Below are 17,571 nucleotides of genomic sequence, written 5' to 3' on the forward strand. Positions count from 1 at the left end.
TATGCGTTTGGGTGTTGAAAAATGACGCCTATTGCGAACGGCGCGAGGGGGCGCCGCCTTCTGCGGCGTCGCGACAGGGAGGTGCGGCCGGGGGGTGACGGGCACTGCTCCCGGGACAGCCCCCCGAACCCCGGCACAGCCCCCCGAGCCCCGGGCACAGCCCCCGGTACAGCCCCCGGGCACAGCCCCCGGGCACAGCTCCCTGCACAGTCCCGGCACAGCGCCGGTACAGCCCCCGGGCACAGCCCCCGGTACAGCCCCGTCACAGCCCCCGGTACAGCCCCGGTACAGCCCCCGGACACAGGTCCCGGTACAGCCCCGTTACAGCCCCCGGTACAGCCCCCGGTACAGCCCCGGTACAGCCCCCACACGGGGCCGCCCCGTTCCCGCCCAGTGGCGCCGCCCGGCCCAGCCCGGCACGAAGCCGCGGCGCCCCCTGCCGGCCCCGCGCCGCCCCGTCCGCCGGGGTGGGCCCGGGCCCGTGTGCTCCGGAGAGCGGGACCCCCGCAGCTCGGCGCTGCACCGGTGGTCTCCTGAGTTGGGATGCAGAGGCAGCACGGTCCTGACACAGCCCCGGCACAATTGGCACACAACTGGCACAGCCCTGGCGCAGCCCTGGCACAACTGCCGTGGTCCTGGCACAGAACTGGCACAGCCCCAGCACAGCTGGCACAGTCGCAACACAGGCCTGACACAACCCTACCTTCTACTCAGATGGTGCATACCTGGCACAGCCTTGCACAACTGGAACAATTCCAGCACGGCCCTGACACAACTGGCACAGCCACAGCCCAACCCTGGCACAACTGGCACAGCCCCGGCACAACTGGCACAGACCTGGCACAGCCCCAGCATAACCCTGGCGCAATTGGTACAACTCCGGCAGGCCAGGCCCCAGCGCACCTTCTGATTCCCAGGGTCACCTTGCTGGCGGTGTGTCTTGTGCCCTTGGGTGGCTGGCAAGGAGTGGTCCAAGGCCACGGGGAGACGTGTTTGTGACGTTCCAGGGGCCACAAATGGGAGATGGGGGGGAGCGGCAGTCCCTATATGAGGCCGTTGCAGTGGGTGTGCGGTCACGGGCAGCTCCTGCCCCGGCAGCCCCATTGCATGGCGCTGCTTCGACCACCCACCCACCATGGGCAGGCCACTGCCACTTCGGCCTCTCCTGGGGTGCCCTGGGGTGGCCCAGGGCCTGCAGGGTGCTGCCCACAGCATACCACGAGATGGCACTGCTACAGTGCACGCCAGGCGCTTCAGCACCTGGGCTCCATGGCTGCGTGGGGCTGTCCCTCAGTTGCAGGGGTGTCCCTGGGCTGCAGTGACATCGTGGGAGTGCAGGGATGTGTATATAGAAATTTTCACCCACCTTGTCGAACTGAACATGTTAATTTTCACGGTATTGGCTTGTGTATAAAACCTGCCAAAGGGAATCTTTCTGACTAGCTGTTTTATGTACTGGATGAGTGTGGTCATGTTTGTGTTAATGCTGGGTTTTGAGAGAGGGGGTAGATCTTACCTCGAGTGGTCACTGCTGTGGGGTCAGGTGATGCCAGCAGGCTCACCATGTATGGCCCTGCTTGGGCCAGCTGCTGCCAGGCCCAGTTTTTACCACATTTTTCTGCTCCTTGTATCGTCCCACCCTAGGCATGAGCAGTGTGGCTGCATGGTCACATGCCCTGGCCTGGGCTGCATGGGTCAGTGCCCCAAGGTTCTCTCTCTCTGCTTTACCCTGCAGTATGACTACAGCTTCCGGACGGAGCAGAGCGCGGCGGCCCGCCTGCCGCCCAGCCCCACCCGGTGCCCGCCCGTCCCGCCATCCTGAGGGGCCATCGGCGCCGGAGCAGGCGTGTGCGTGCATACTACTGAGCGGGACACAGGACACAGTGCTGGGACCCTCCTGGCAGACCTTCGTGCATCCGGCCACCACCCTGCGCTGCACCGCCCTTTGCACACGCCGCTCCACACGTTGGGACTGCGCGACCCTTCGGCAGCTGCACCCCCTCACACGCTGCTGCAGACCCCTCTCCATGTGAGTACAGGATGGGAGCCTTGGTCATCCCCGCTTTGTAACCCTGCTGCAGGACAGTCACAGAATCCCGAGCTGTAGCAAACCCCTGCAAACACAGCTGGGAGCTCACAGACCATCGAGAACTCTCAGCCCTAAATGGAAGAGTAAAAGGCATGGCCGGGTAATGCTGCCCAAGCTGCTGTGGAACCGATCGGCTCTCGACGCCTTGCAGCAGGAGGTCCCTGCAGTGCTCGGTCCGGTGGCAGTACTGAGCTGCAGCAGGTGCCTCATCCCTCTACCAAGGTCCAGGCACATCAGTTCTGCCACAGCCAGGATCAGTTCCCCCCCATACACCCACTATAGTCACTGGATTTGCTGGAGCTGGGGGAGCTGGGGCCACTGGCTCATGCCTATCTTGGACTCTCCCTGGGCACTGGCAGGGCAGGGCAGGGCAGGCAGAGTGCCAAGGTGAAGCATCTCCGCTTTGCACAGGGTGTCCTTGTGTCCATCCGGATCTAGACCAACAAACATCCTGTGTTTCTTCCCATCTGGATGCTGGCAGCACCACGCTGGCAGACCCTGGCAGCACCCTGCTGACCTGGCCAAGCTGCCTGTGGAGCCAGGACCTTGCTGACAACTGGGATACCATCACCTGCCAGTCACTTGAAACAATTCTCTAACGTGCCCTGCTAGCTGCTAAAATAAAAGCGATGTGCCTGTTCCCTGGGCGCTCATAGGGAAGGACTGAACTCTGACATGACGCAGGATGAGAGTGGGATGCATTAAACCCTGACCTCAGCCCCCTGCGATCACTGACCTGGGCTCACTCCTGAGCCAAATGCATGTCTTGGAGAAGTCCGTTGCTGTAATAAGTTATTTACAAGTGCCCATCTGACTCCATGCTGCTCTTTTAAGTCTCTGCTGTAAAACAAAGCTACATCATGGCAGCAAAATGGCAATTTTTGAGTAAGTGTTAAAACATACAATTTTTTATATTGTAAAACAGTGATTTCCTGATGCCACTGAAATGCAATTGCCATGGTAACAGTAACAGTGTTGTCTCTCTCAGCCTGGGTCATATGTGTGCCCCAACCCGCTTTGCACTGCCTTGGATTGATCTGGCATTTGCTAGTTGCACAGAATGGTGACTAATAGCAGGTTTTGTACTGTCAGCTTCTATTTTTTATTTGTACATATGTAAAATATTTCTTGTCCAAAGATTCATTTTTGGTTTTAAGGCACCGCACCATAGTGCTGGGATAATGAGCACAAAATACTGTAACATTTGAGACAAACCAAGTCCAGATCTTTGCTTTAGCTGCTTCCAATCAGGTAAATAATTTTCTGGAGCTGCCTCTAGAGCAACCATGTGGTTGGAGAGCAGAGGCCAGTTTGGTTGTGTTAGTTTCGGGCAAAAGAGTTAAGGCTGTGCCATTTGCACCAGCTCTGGAGCCTTGTGTGACCCCCTGGAAGTGCTCGTTTACTTGGAGGTTGCAGCAACATTTTTAGTTGTTATTTATCCTGCAGGAAAGAAAAGCCAGACCTCACTGCCAGGCTTCACAAAGGCCAGATTGATGATGCCGACATCGACAAATGAACATACCATGGCAGCCTGGTCATTTGGCTCAGGTTCACTTGAAGTTCAAATCCACTCCACACTGTAGTGCTGTACCCATCTCATCCATCTCTTGTCTGTCTGTTTTTCTGCTTGTAATTTGTTCTGTAGTTTTCTGTGACATCCATTTATAGCTTCTCCTGTGGCTCAGTGGTCACGGCAGGTAGGCAGGAGCTGTCTGCAGCGGTGCATTCCTCATAGCTTTGGGATGAGAGCTGACCTTCCCTGTTCCCAGTGCTGTGGGCTGGTGCAGAGCAGCCAGAATCGTCTGCAGAGCTCCAGGGGCAGTGCCTGCCAGTGGGAGATAGAGAGACCACTGCCAGGAGCCCTTCCTCAAGCTGCTTCTTTCCGTGTGAGGGCAGGGCTGCCTGCACAGCAGCCAGGGGGCTCAGCGAGGAGTGGGTTCTGAGAGCTGCCAAGCCCTGCACTCAGTGCCACACTCCCAGGTATGTCTGGGAAAATGGGTGCAGAGCTTCGAGTCCCTTCTGTGAGATTTAGCTTAGAGATAAAATCTATGCTTTAATGTTTTAACTGTTAGGTTTGCTCAGCTGCCTTGGAGATAGTGAGCTCAGCCTGTTCTGCAGTGACCTACAGGAGACACTGGGTGCTTGAAACACTGGCAGGACAGGCATCTACATCTTAAGGATATATTTGTAGTTACTTCTTCTCTGACACTGGCCCAGCAAAGCTGCTTAGGGGTGCACCTGTGAAGAACCTCAAGAGATGAGTTTGCTGTCCACAGTGCGATCCTGCACCTTAGCACTGCAGGGACACCCTGTTCCAAATGCATGAAAGGACAGGTGCATTTCCTCTGGGGCTAATGGGGCAAATCAAGGTGTTTTGAGCAAGAAGCTGCAGCTGCTGAGAGCCAGCTGAGCTCTCAGCCCTGCTAACCACAGGCTGGAAAACTGGGCGATTCCAAAAGGGAGAGGGCTCGGAGCCACTGCTTGAAAGCACAGTGAGACACACAGTGCAGGGTGGTTGACTGTGTCAACTTCACAGTCCACTGATCAGAGGAAGTTTTTTTCATTGCACCGCTGAGTTCCCAAGATCCAGAGTGTCGGGTCAGCCTTTCCATGGGCAGGTTTTACTGGCTGTTCTATAACTTTTCTACTCACAGCAGCTCATTGCAAGGCTGGTCCTTGCATCCTCGCAGTGAGTCCTCCACACTGGCATGTACCATTGCCAGTATGAGCATCTCTGCATCTTCCTCCCTGTCCGAAATGCGACTCTGGAAGCATTGGCCCAGGCAATAAGTGTTCAGGGAGCCTGATGTGGATGTTGTCTGGCTGTGGAAAAGCCTTCTGGAGCATAAGGGGAGGGGATGAGTCAGTGGAAAGCAACAGAAGGGGATTTGCAAAGCTTTACCAGATGTGCTTGGCTACCTTGCCTGAATTTGTAGAACAGAACTGGTCTCTAGGTAGTTCAGTCTTGTGGCTGATGGAGAAGTTAGTTTGCCAAATTATCGTACATCTGCAACAGAGACAGAAAAGCAGCAATAAGGAGTTTGCTTACTGTAAAATACACCTTCTGATGTGAGTTTGTAGTGACGTGCTGCCTCCTGGATTCCTCACAGCAAGAAGCTGGTCATGTGCCAAGGTGACTTGTGCCCACCCAGGCCGGGCTGTGCTGTCTGCTGTTTTAACCATAGAAAGGCAAGAAATTAGAACAGGAAGTGATGTAGAGTGTGAACTTTGTGATAAAATTCAAGTGTGAACAGTTGTAGCGGGTGTCTCCCCCGTGGGAGCACCTCGTAGCCTTAGTTCCATAGGAGTAAACTTTGTCTGACTTTTCCTGTGACTGTCCCTGCGTGTGCCTGCGGTGTTTGTCCGAGGATCCCTGGGAGCCTCCTGTGCAGTGAGAAGTTGCTGGTAATCTGTAGCCTTGGGCTTGTTTGGTTTCACACCCACCACTACCCCCTCAGTGTTCTGAGCTCTCCAGACTGAACATGCACACCTCTGAGCCTGGAGAATTCCTGGCACGGTCAGGCACGTGCCAGGCAGATGCTAGTGGCGAGGGCATGCATCTGCTGACCTTGGAACCTCCTCTTCCATGGGGCCCTGAGATCTCCTGGGGGGAGGGAAATCAGGATGTGGTGCCTGCAGAGCTGGCTGGTCCCATGTTGGCCCTCACCTCCCTGCTGCCCCCAGGGTGACATGGGGTCTGTCTCCCCAGATGTGCCCATGGCCTCTCCCATGGCAGCCCCAGGAGCCCAGAGAGGTGTTCCCGCTCCTCCTGAAGGGCAGACACATCTTGCTACATCCAGATAATTAATTACCTCAGCCTTGGAGCCTTGACTAACAGCCGGGAATCCCTCCCAGCAGTGGGAATCCTGGCAGCGGGGCAGCCCAGCAGTGCTGGTGTCAGTCATCCCAACCCAGATGACCTGGCTGTGGTACAGGGAGGAGCCTCCCTGCTCACAAACAAGCTCAGTGAGGTGCTGCTCAGTTCATTCACTACAGGGAAACCAAACACTTTGGATATTCTGGTCATTTGTTATGAAATTGTTTCCTAACAGCAACAGATTTAAATGTCATCATGCAAATGGCAGAGAGGAACCTTTTATGCAGTTGCAAAGTGGTTTTCTAAGATGGTTGGGTTATTGAAAGTGATTTTACTGTGCATTAATCTTATGAATGTTACTATGTTTTATATTTATTTTAGATGACCCTCCTGTATTTTACAAAGGGAAGTTTCATTCTGTGATAACTCAGTCTGTATTCTTAATATAATTTGTTAAATGAAACTTGTTTTAATCAGTTTATTCTCTGTGCTTTGTGTTTTAATTTTCTGACTGAAATAGCTACCTGGATTGGAATGGTGAACTGTGGGGGTGGCAGCACGGTCCCCAGTAGGGAATGTGCTCTTGGTTTGGGTTTTTTGTTCTTGGAAATTGGATATAAAAAGCCATGGAAAATCTATCTAAAATGTCTTGCTCCAAAGGTATGCTGCAAAGTCAAAAACAGAAATCAATTAAAGTGTTTTATGGGGCAGGACAGGGCAAAACCTGGCAAAAGCAGTACCTGGCACAGGGATGGTGCCCCTGGCAGTGAGGGCAGCGCTCGGCTTGGGGCAGTGCCCATCCCATCAGCTCTGCCGGTGGCCACATGGTCTGGGCTGCGGTGGCCGCACTGGCATCGCTGTGGGCAGGCTGGCACCCCCCGGGGGAATAGGCTGCTCAGCCAGGGAGAGGCCAGTGCCACACCACTACATTGAAAATTCTTTTTCTTTATGCTAAATTATTCTTCTGAACTTGACCCAAGCTGGTGGGGCACAATCTGACCTCTGGCATCTTCTCACCCCAGCCAATATTTCTGTTTCACTTATTTTGAGTGGTCTTTGAATTAAGGGAGATTAATACCCGAGTTCCCAGCATTCTCTTCAGGCTCATGTTTTTATAACCTTTTGAAAGCAGTACCACTTGTTCCACCAAAAACTAAGAAGCAGCGTCTTGGAGCTGCCGTGGGAGCCGTCACTGGCACCTGATTGAATGTCCTGGCTGGGGGGAAGGTGGTGTGGGGAGGACATAAACCAGAGTGGGCCGATCCCACGCCAGCCTGTGGCTTCCTGGGCTGGCAGGTGGGCACAGAGCTGCCCAGAGCCATCATTGTGCCGGTGGGGCCTGCGAGCATCTCCATCCCCTCTGCCTCATCAGCTGCTGCACTGGACGTGGGCTCAGCCCTGTGGCCCAGGACACTCTGTGGGGCTGCAGACCCAGTGTCTGGGAGTGCTGCTGAGCTTCCAGGCCCGCCAGCAAGGAGGAGCCTCATCCCCCAACATCGAGGTGGGACAGGAGCTGGCTCACATCATCCATCATTCACAGAATTGGGTTTCTAAGGAAAATTTCTAATTTCTTCTGCTCTGCTTAGTGTTTTCAGCCATGGGAGGGGCCATTCCTTTCCAGCGAGATGCCTCCTGGCCGTTCCTGCCCCCAAGGAGATCCTCCCAGTGCCCGAGGGGAGCAGCCCATGCAGGACTGGAGTTGGCTGGTGTGGCCCTGCAGCATCAGAGGGTTGTGTCGGGCTTTGTGTGCCAGTGGCTTTGGTGATGTTTGTTTTCTTTTCTCCTCTACCTCCTACAGCTTTAAAAATTAACTTGCCTGGGGAGTTTCTTAAAATCCTTTCCTTTCTCTGGAATGATGGATAAGCCATGTAACTGATTGTCATGGCCCTAGAGAGGATAAACATCTTCTGCAGTTTAAAATAAAACCTCCTCACTCCTTGGTTAATAAGTGTTGAAAGAAGCACAAACAGAGCTAACATGGAATTTCCATGACTAACAAGATGACCACATCAGTGAATGTTGTTTGGGGTTAAAAATGACTCAGCTTTTGCTTCCCCTGGGTAAGATGTTTTATCCCAGGGCAGGAAAAGCTGCCAACAGCACTTTGAAGCTCTGGCAAACCCAACGGAGCCGGGATTGTGGACTGGGAAGTGTTTGAATGCCTAGTGGAGAAAACCCTCCTAAACTAAGCTCCATGTGTGTGGATTTCTGGAAGATAAAGGAGCCCACAGCTTCATCCAGCCTGTGCTGACTCTTTTCTTTTCAAAAGCCTTGTCAGATGTTTTCACTTTTCTACTTGCTTTGTTGAAAGATGTAAAAATTTAAGACAACCACAAAGTAAACATTTCAAAACTTTCTATTCTGAAAATTAATGACATTTTCAAAATCCCTCGAATTCCATTCCAGCACTATCAGAAATGAAGATGTTTGGGGTTTTTTTGATTGGCAAATTTTCCAGGCAGGTTTTTGTTTATTGATAACTTCTATTTTTCAAGGAAAATAGATTTTATTATTCAGTAGAAACACTAGATAAGTAGATGTCTTGTCAAAATCAAGCAGCTTTTCTTTATTAGAGTGAAATAGTAATGAACTCATCTGCTTCCAATATTTATAAAGAGTAGAGAAGGCCATTAATTCTGCTGCTTGTGAATAAAACCATCTGTGATTTCTTTCCATTTGATGTGTTTTGGTTTTAATATACATTTTTCACAAATAAGTGCAGGGAATTTTTGTGAAAATGTCACATTCAGAATCTCATAAAGAAGGAACGCAAGGAGGGGGAAACGAAATGTTTTGTTAGCTCAGTAATTTCTCACCTTGCACAGAGAGTAAAATTCCTGCCAACTTTAACACATTAGGCGACAGAATTACATGTTCAGCTCTAATGCGATCCATGACATGGAACAAGGCAAGCAGAGGATGTTTGGAAGTTTGTTTTCCTTTGGGAATCACACAGCACATTTAACCTAATCTGTCCTGACACTTAAATTATAACATTATGAGCTTCTTCAGGGAAGCAAAATGGTAGATGCCTCTTTTTAAAGCAAAGCAGAAGTTAATTACACAGGCGACACGTCAAGGAGAAAAAGCCCGAACGAACCATCATGTGATTCTGGGAGGAAACGGGCTCTGGGCTGGGCTTTTTCCACCAGAAATGCTGGAAGTCTTGTGACATACTTCTGCTGAGGGTGAAATTCGACCTCTAGAATTTTACTCGATTAAACCAAAAGCTGAGAGAGTGCCCCAAGTGGGACCACTTTGTAGCTGGACTTGAGAGTGTGGGATCTTAAATTAAACTGAGTATTCATCCAGCTGCTCTGCCAGGAATTATTTCACAATCTTCCCACCAACTTGTGTGATGGAGGCTGTACTGTGATGCACCTTTTCTAAACGGTACCTGTGCAGGTGAAGAAGTTGCTCCCAGCCAATACAGCCCAATCCACCCTCCAGGGCATCCTCTTTGAGGGATTGGAATGGGGCTGTAAATGCGATCTGCTCACCGAGTGTCACTCAGAAAGTCCGGCTCCACTTACAGATTTTAAGGCTCAAATTTAGTGTCCGTTGTCCAGCAGGATGGAAGCAGGTCCTCCGAGGTTCCTCCAAGTGAAGAAACCTGAAATCAAATAGCAGATGTCCTCACCCAAAGTCCAGAGCTCTGGGTGCTGCAAAGCAGGGCAGGCACTCTCCTGGGGAGGGAGAACTGATGCCAGTTATCTCTGAAAAAATGAGTAAACTGATTGTTTCTCAGCTACCTGTTGCGCCCCTCTCTTGGGTGTTTTCACATCTGTGCCAAGCAGATGAGCCTGCTCACTGGTTTGCTTATAGTTTATAGTTTTTTCTAATTTAATCTGGTGTGGAACAAGATAGTAATTGTCCCAAACCTTTTTTTCACCAAATTGAACAGTGCTGTCATCTGGGCAAAGAAAAAAAGTCTGATTTTCAACTTCAAAAAGCTTTACAGACAGTTTCCAAGCACAGGGCTGTGCTTTGGCTTGAGCTGGGTTTGAGTGGTTTTCTGCAGGCTCCACATTGCTGGCCTGGGGGCTCTGGCTGTGCTGAGTGCTGGGGAGTGTTGCACTCCCCTGGCAATGGACCCTCAGCCCTCCATGGGTCCCCTCCCCTCAGACAGAAGCACCAAAATGCGGGGTTTAAACGGTAATAAGGAAAATACACACTATTCTATTAAGGAAACTTCCTAAAGGGGAAGCAGGCAAGGCCTGGGAGCGCGGTGTCCATCAGTCTTTGCCAAATACCTGTTGGGAGCAGGGGAGGTGAGGCTGAACCTCAGCAGTGCCCAACACCACATCCCTCCTCCTGCAGCACTGCCTTTCCTCAGGGAGCACACCAGTGGCTGTTCTACACTCATGGCAAAGGGTTGACATTTGGGTTGTCTGGGATTGCTGGGAGCTGGGGAAAGGTGCCTCCCAAGTCACTGAATTGTCAAGAAAACAGGGAGCCTGAGAAGCTGATGTGCCAAAAGGTCATCTCAGGTTAATTCACTGCCAGGGAAACACTCCAGCCAGGAGTGTCTGAACACATTCCTTATTCAAAAACCAGGTGAGAAGCCCATGGTGGCTATTCCTGTGGGTGTCCCACAGGAGCACAACGGGAGTTGATTGTGATGCCTCAGGTGAAATGCAGAGGGCGTGGGGTCGGCAGAGGCAAGTGGAGGGGAAGAGTAAGAGTGACTGGGCTGACCCCTTGCCAGGGATGGTTGTAGTGGTCGCTATTCTATAGTGACAAATGAGTTCCCCACTGGGTGGGAAAAAGCTGTTGTGTCCATGGGCTGGGCCAAGGGCCAGCAAAACCCAAAAAGTACAAACTTGGGGATGTATGAAGATCCTTTTCACGAGTGCTGGAGGCCACAGAGATAGCTTCCTGCAACTTACTGTTCCCTGAGTTACACAAAGACTTTCTGTCTGTTCCACCTACACATAGGCCTGTTCCCACAGTCCCCAGCACTGACCTGTCACAGGTGGCAGAAGCCAGTTGATGTACCAAAAGCCCTTAATGTAAACTTTTCCCCTGTTCTTTTTCTAATTCCTTTTTCTGCCCAAATGCCTACATATATGAAGCTTTTAGGAACTTAATTATCCTTTGGACTTCTACCTCTTTGTGAAATCTGGTTTAAATCAGTAAAGAAAAGAGTTCAAAGTTATTGGGCAGGACAGGCAGACAGACGAGCACACAGGGATCACAGGAACCTTGTTTTCATAGGAAACTAGATTAAAAAAATCCCACAGCAGTTACCAGCCCCTTCAGTGGCATCCCCCCACCGCCCCACCTCAGTCCTGCACAGGGTGATGCTTGGGGTGGGGGCCTGGGGCACAGGCAGCCTGGATTTGTGCTCTTTGCAAAGGGGAGGGGGCTGGGAACAGATCCTGCCTCCTTTAGCCGGGGTTCGGTGGGCGGTGTTGGTGGCAGCAGTGATTCTGCAGCCTGTCTGCTTTTCCCAGCTGGATGCAGATTCATGACGTCCCTGCTCACTTTGGCATGCAAACCTGTACCTAATTTCTTCTGAAATGGGCCCTGAGGAAGTCAGCAGATGTTATTATTAAAGCATTGAGCATCAGCAGCTCCCAAGATATTGTCAGTCCGTTAATGAGCTGATCAAACTAGGAAAGGCAAGGGCTTTCCCAACTTCTTAATAAGGAAAATAAGACCTCCAAGGTTAAAAGACTTCTTTTAAACTGCACCAAGTTTATAGGTTGCAAAATGTTCTTTAATCAGTTTATTCTTAGAAGGCCCTAACTGCCCCTGCACAGGAGTGGACATTATCTTAAATGGTCCCACAAGGACACAGAAACTCTGTCTTGGTGGGGTTTGCTGGCATTTTGCTCCCCAAGTCTCTTTAACCAGCCTTTTCTGTGCAGCTTCTGCAATTCTTTTGTGAACATTTCGTGCATCACTACCTGCAGTTCTGCCTTGAGACTCCTGATGATTTGTGAATTATTAGTTTTGCTGTATGAAATTTAAACTGATTTTCCTATCAATATATTTGTATTTGCACTTTTGCAAACCTTAAATCTCAGCTGTTTCCCAAGGCTTCAGGAGACACCAGATGCCCAGGTGAGTCAGAAATAGCCTGAATTAGACATCTCCCTTCACCTTTCCTTGTCCTCCCTTGCTCTGAGCCTGTCCCTGCAACTGATACTGTTCTCCTAAAAGCAGTGGCTAATGGGGAACCCACTTTCTTGGTTTTTCTCTTAATCCCATACCATCTGGAAGTCTCCTTGGGGTTTTCCACTTGGAGGGAAATTCAGGCAGTAGTGATAATGGTATTAAATTGGTAACAGGTAAAAGTTTAGGAAAAAACATTTACTATTTCTATAGTTCAGCAGAGGAGCATGAGATGACTTGATGGTGCCTTGCCATCACTATCACCGGAGGCAGGTCCAAGGACAAGCTGATACAAACCCTTGTCTTGGGGAGCTTCATTGTACTCAGAATGCAAACAGGTAAACAGCTATCAAGCAACGATCAGAGAAGGAGAATACAGAGAAGGCCTCTTTAATCTTTTCCATCTGCTCCTTGGTGCAAGTATGAAGGGCACATGATGGTGAGTCCCCACACGGTGCCTGTGTCCTGCAGTCCCTCCAGCAGGAGCTGGCCCGGTGCAGTGGTGGGCAGCCTGCCCTGTGCCTGGGGGACTCCCAGGTGTTCAGCAACGCTTCCTCCTCACTGGGGGTCACTGCACTCACACCCGCGCTGTGATTTATTCCAGCATGGACATATTTATACCATCTGATAAGCAGTGCACGCTATAAATATGTCCGTGCTCTCCCTTTTGCTATGCACCAGTGAGGAAGGGGCATGTTGTGATAAATTGACCCTGAAATATGGTGCATGTACATGGTTTTAGAGATGGGAAGGATTGGGTCAGTTTGGTGTCTATCTGTTGTTCAGTTAGTTATTTTTAAAGGCATCTGCTGAACTGTGGCTTACAGGGAGCATTTCCAACAGTATCAATATTTTTAATCCTAACATGTGTCCATTGGCAAAATGTTATGGACTCTAATAAACAAGCAGGCTTTAAACTACATCTCAGCATCAAAGCAGGACTATTCCTCCCCTGCTCTCGCAGCCCTCTGCACCTGCCCTGGTGTGACCAGTGAGGGCAGGGCTCTGCCCTGGAAGGGGAGACACCAGGTCAGTGCTTGCCTGGCCACCTGCTGCTTCCCCCACAGCAGAGCAGCACCCTGGGGGCAGCCAAGCCCAAAGTCCAGTGGCGCTTTTCCATCACCTGCTTGAGACTCGCAGGTAAACCACAGCATTTCTGACCAGGACCTTTCATGCACATTTGTGGTCAACAAGTGCTCTTTTATTGTCCCAGGTCATTTCTGATAGCTTCCAATGATAATATGGAACAGAGAAATAATAAACCTGAAAAAAAGTCAGTAGGAAACAACTCCAACGCTCTAGAACTGGGTCTTTTATGAAGGAGGATAAAGGGCACTGACACCCGACATGCCAGGGAGTCACTCTGAAGCCAGAGTGACCACAGGTAAAGCTGACCATGTGCAAGGCTGCACAGGCAGGTCCCAGCTGAGGATTAGAGGAGGGGCCTGCTGGGTGCCCCTTTCTCATCATTGCCCTCAGGTGTGGGGCTCATCAGCAGTCCTTGGCAGAATGGCTGCTTTTGACCTGCTGCCGCCTGTGTCTTTTCTCAAACCGTGAGTATCAGCTCTATTTTTTCATCTTTCAGAGGAAGTTTATAATTAGGCTGGAATTCTTCAGGCAGAGGCAAAGGCCATGCTGGTTTGGGTTAGATTGTTTTGTTAAATCTTGAGGAAAAACTGTTCTTCATTAAAGAATGTGTGTTGGCTTCCGGAGGAATGGCTGAGGCCTTTCCCTTTTTGGTATCCAGAGCCTTGTGCAGTTCTGAACTTGAATTTCTTTTCTATTTAAAGCTTGTCTTTGCTTTTGTTTTCACAAAATTTGAACTGAGCTAGAGAGGTACCACAGGCTGTGGGAGCAGGAGCCAGGTCATACAGCCTGGTTGAACTGGCTGTGGCTGTATGAGCACTAATTGGGTGCATAGCAGGGGCTGAGTTTGTCAAACAAGTATAAGAAGGAGAAGGTTCATTTCCCAAGGGGTTATGAAAGGTTGTTTTCTCTGCACAGGGCACAACAAGAATCTTGGTGGGTGAATTGCATAATGTAAAGTGGGCTCTGCTGCCTCACATGTGCGAGGAGTTGGCTGCCCTTTCTCTGATATGCCATCGTCTGTTTGGCTTGTGCCTGAGTTGTGTTTGAGCAGTAATGCTCTGGTGTCCATGGCCAAAGTTACCTCTTTGGATGTACATTTTAATTTTCTTTTAAAAATGTCTTTCAACCTCAGCAGTGTTCCTCCTAAATTCATCTGGGTTAAAGAGCCACACCTGGCTCTCCAATAACGAGAGGCCAGCGAGCCATGTGTGCAGCACAGTCAGCTTTTTGTGGTGTGTGAAATGAGCTGAGGATGCTGGGTCCAGGAGTGTCAGAGGCTCCTCCACAGGATGGATTGCTCTGCTCCTGGCCTCTGTCAGCGTCTCGATCGGGCCCTTGATTCCACTTGTGGTGGTTCCTTTCATGGCTCCCTTTAGCAGGTCACAGATTTTAGGTGGAAAGCTTTCCTGCAAACTGCATCATTAAAGAGGCAGAGCAGGAGAGAGAAGTAGGAATGTTTTTGCTGTAAAAAGAGAAGTGTCCCTCCTGCCTTTGGCTGGATGATAGACCTAGGACTGTGGCAAGGCACTGCCTGGGCTGTGGGTGCGTTGTTAGTGCTCCAGAGGCACGAGGAGGGAGCGGGTGCTGCTGCCAGGGTTGGACACTCCTGCTGGGAGAACTGGGGCAGGTCCTGCCTTGCCGGCTCCTGTTTACCCCAAAATGGTGCAGTGGTGAAGGTCCAGGCATGAATTCATTACGATTTTTTTCTCCCAAAATAAATCTGAAAGGGTTAAAGTGGCAATTCTGCACTCTCCTGGTAAAATGCTGGTGGGTTTGTTTGTTGGGCCACCAAAACCTTAGCAGACATGAAAGCACTTCATATTACCGAAAGGACAGCAGATATCGGCTTTTTTTCTGTGTTCACAGAACTTTTGGAAGAAAGAATTTTATGATTAAAAAAAAAAAAAAGAAAATACACAGTATTTTTTCTTACCATAACACCAAAAGGAAACTAGTGCAGCTTTGGACAAATTAGAAACAGGCTTGAGTATTAGACTTTACATGGATGGTACTCAGGTATTAATCCATTAAAGTAATCAAAAGAGCTTAAATAAGAATCTGAAGGCTGCAATATATATGTCAATGAACAAGCTGTAAAACTTCCTGAAAAGGTGATTTCAAAGCCATATTGCCCAAGCTTGGCAAATTGCATATTTAATTATTTTGTCAGTCCCTCTTTCTACTCTAATCTTTTGGTGAAATACCTTAAGACATATGAAATCAGTTAAGATAATTAGGGTATGATGGAATTAGGTGTTACTTGATTTTTAAGAAAGATACCATCCTCTGCCTTGGTATAAAATGTGTGCAGACCCCAAAAGCTGGACCATATTGTGATGTTTTCTTTTCTATAAAGATCAAAGGTCTCCAGCCCCTTTCAAGATGTTTGCAGAATTTGTTTCCTAATTATCCCACATTTACTTATTTGTGTGTTGAGACATCAGAGTTAACTCTTTGATTGTAAAGATGAGATGGGACCTTCCTCCAGATGATTGCAGCCAGCAGAGCCTTGCATTTCTAAATTGTTTTTTAGATTACCTGGCTGGTCTAATTCTTAGGTTCTGGTGCAGTTTAGGGCAGAGGAGGTGTTGTGTTTGCTCAATTTTAATACTCCAATCCTCTACAGTAAAGATTTGTTTTTCCTCAGTAAGAGTTTACACCTTCATTAATATCCTTTACAAGTTTACAAACCCTTGGTAAGCAACAGTAAACTATTTAGGCTTTGATTTGTCTGGGAGTTGGAACTGTTTTCACCAAACCTTTATGATCTTTCCATGAGGTGGTGCATGAGTTTCTTCAGCAGAATTTTCTATAAAAGTTTTGAAATTAGAATTTCTTGGCTCACTTCATTGACTTTATTTTTCCCCCATCTAGAGAGATATAAAAGACTGACAAGGAAACCCTAGAAATGTGAAAACAGGCTGTAAGGTTTGCAGTTTCAATTGTGAAGTTACAAAAATAAAGTTGATTAGAATAGCATGAAATCTATAAAATAAAAAGTAAAATGTTTATAGCGGAAGTCTAATATGAAACATTTTTAAACAATGTGTTTTATTTACTTTTTATACATTTCCTTTCTCATATTCTTTTGAACTCTTTTGAATCTTCTCATATGTTTCCTAATTACATTTGCCTCTCTGACTTCTGTCTCTATTTCCTTCATCACAGAGGGGCTGAGTGTTTGCCTTGGTTTGTGTTTGATTTTTTGATTTTTTTTCCTCTGAAAAGGACACTGCATTAAGCTTTTCTGTGGGAATATTTTCAGTGGCAACACTGGGACTGAGAGCTTGCAGGGAGATAACGAGGGGTTGTGATAACGACTGAAGGAAGCGCCTGCCTGCCCAGAGCTCCACCTGGGACCCGGCAGCACCTATAAATCCTCTCTTTGAAGATGATCATTCCTACTGTTTGAGCCTTTTAAAGTGCAGCTCAGTCAGAGCTGCAGGAGCGGTGTGGTCTGTCCTGTATTATTCTCTTCGCCTTTGCCCTTCTCCCCCATGGAGCTGGCTGGGGCTGCGATGTCGCTTTGCTCCAGGGCTGCCATGACCAGCTCTGGTGCCAAGTGGCTTCATAGGAAATCTTGGGGGTGAAAAGGAGGCGGGTTTGGCCAGCAGGAATGGGTATCATTCCCAGCAGAAATCACAGAAATTGCTCTTGGTGGCAGCTCCTCATTTCCACCCGCATAAACTTGCACCTCGGCCAGCATTTTCCAAGATTTTCCAGCAGTACGGTGCTCCCTTATCCACGTCACATTCCCAAAGAGCCGCTCTCGGTATCCGCCGCCCTCCTGTCGCCGGGGCTCCACGCGGGAGGGGATTTCCAGTGGGACAGCTCCGGTGGCGCGTGGCGTGGCATGGCCTCGCACCCCGTGCCTTTGGGCAGTGAAGCCCCCAGCATGACACAGCCTGGGGAAGACTCTAGGAGCTGCTCGAGTGGAAGGAAATACGTCTATGGCTGTTTTGGGGGGAAAAATTGCTCCAGTGCTGCCTGCTGACAAGTACAACCTTTTTTCCCTGTATGAAATCCTACTGGCCTATTTGTGGCTCTACACATAGCACCAGGTCTCAGCACAGGACACAGCACAGGCTGACCATGGCCCCCTCAAAGCCTGTTAGGAAGGGGAGGGCAGTGAGCTCTGCTGTTCATCATAGTGTTCTCCAGCTCCTGCCTGAGGGGGACAGGGGCTCCTGCCCATGTCTCACTGTGCTCAGAATGAACACCTGCTGATCATGACTGTGGCCTTGGGAGTCGATCTTGTCTCTCTCCCACCTGGGCTGGGGCCAGCAGGGTCCCTGCAGCAGCCCCTGCCCCACCATGCAGCCCCCACCACCCATCCTCTCCAGAGTGGGCTGGGACTGCCAGGGGTGCATGTCCCATTTGCCCTTCCCCGGCACCAGGGGGCTTTCCCGGCTAAAAGCTCCCCAAACCCCCTCTTGTTGACTCTCCCTCCCTCAGC

The 17,571-nt window shown here is 49.8% G+C and overlaps 1 protein-coding gene across 4 annotated transcripts in view; it reads left to right on the plus strand.

Moving 5' to 3' along the window:
- The window catches only part of MVB12B (multivesicular body subunit 12B), a 57,813-nt gene extending 51,426 nt beyond the window's left edge, over positions 1 to 6,387 (plus strand). For all 4 annotated transcript variants that reach the window (XM_050319897.1, XM_050319902.1, XM_050319898.1 and 1 more), the window contains one exon: positions 1,736 to 6,387. In XM_050319897.1, the coding sequence (XP_050175854.1) occupies positions 1,736 to 1,822 (87 nt within the window). In that variant the 3' untranslated portion in view covers positions 1,823 to 6,387. The remainder of the gene's footprint in view (positions 1 to 1,735) is intronic.
- The last annotated feature ends 11,184 nt before the right edge of the window (positions 6,388 to 17,571 follow it).

The sequence above is a fragment of the Myiozetetes cayanensis genome, unplaced genomic scaffold (genome assembly GCF_022539395.1).
Source record: "Myiozetetes cayanensis isolate MyiCay16 unplaced genomic scaffold, myiCay2020 scf23, whole genome shotgun sequence".
In the NCBI taxonomy this organism is placed as follows: domain Eukaryota; kingdom Metazoa; phylum Chordata; class Aves; order Passeriformes; family Tyrannidae; genus Myiozetetes; species Myiozetetes cayanensis.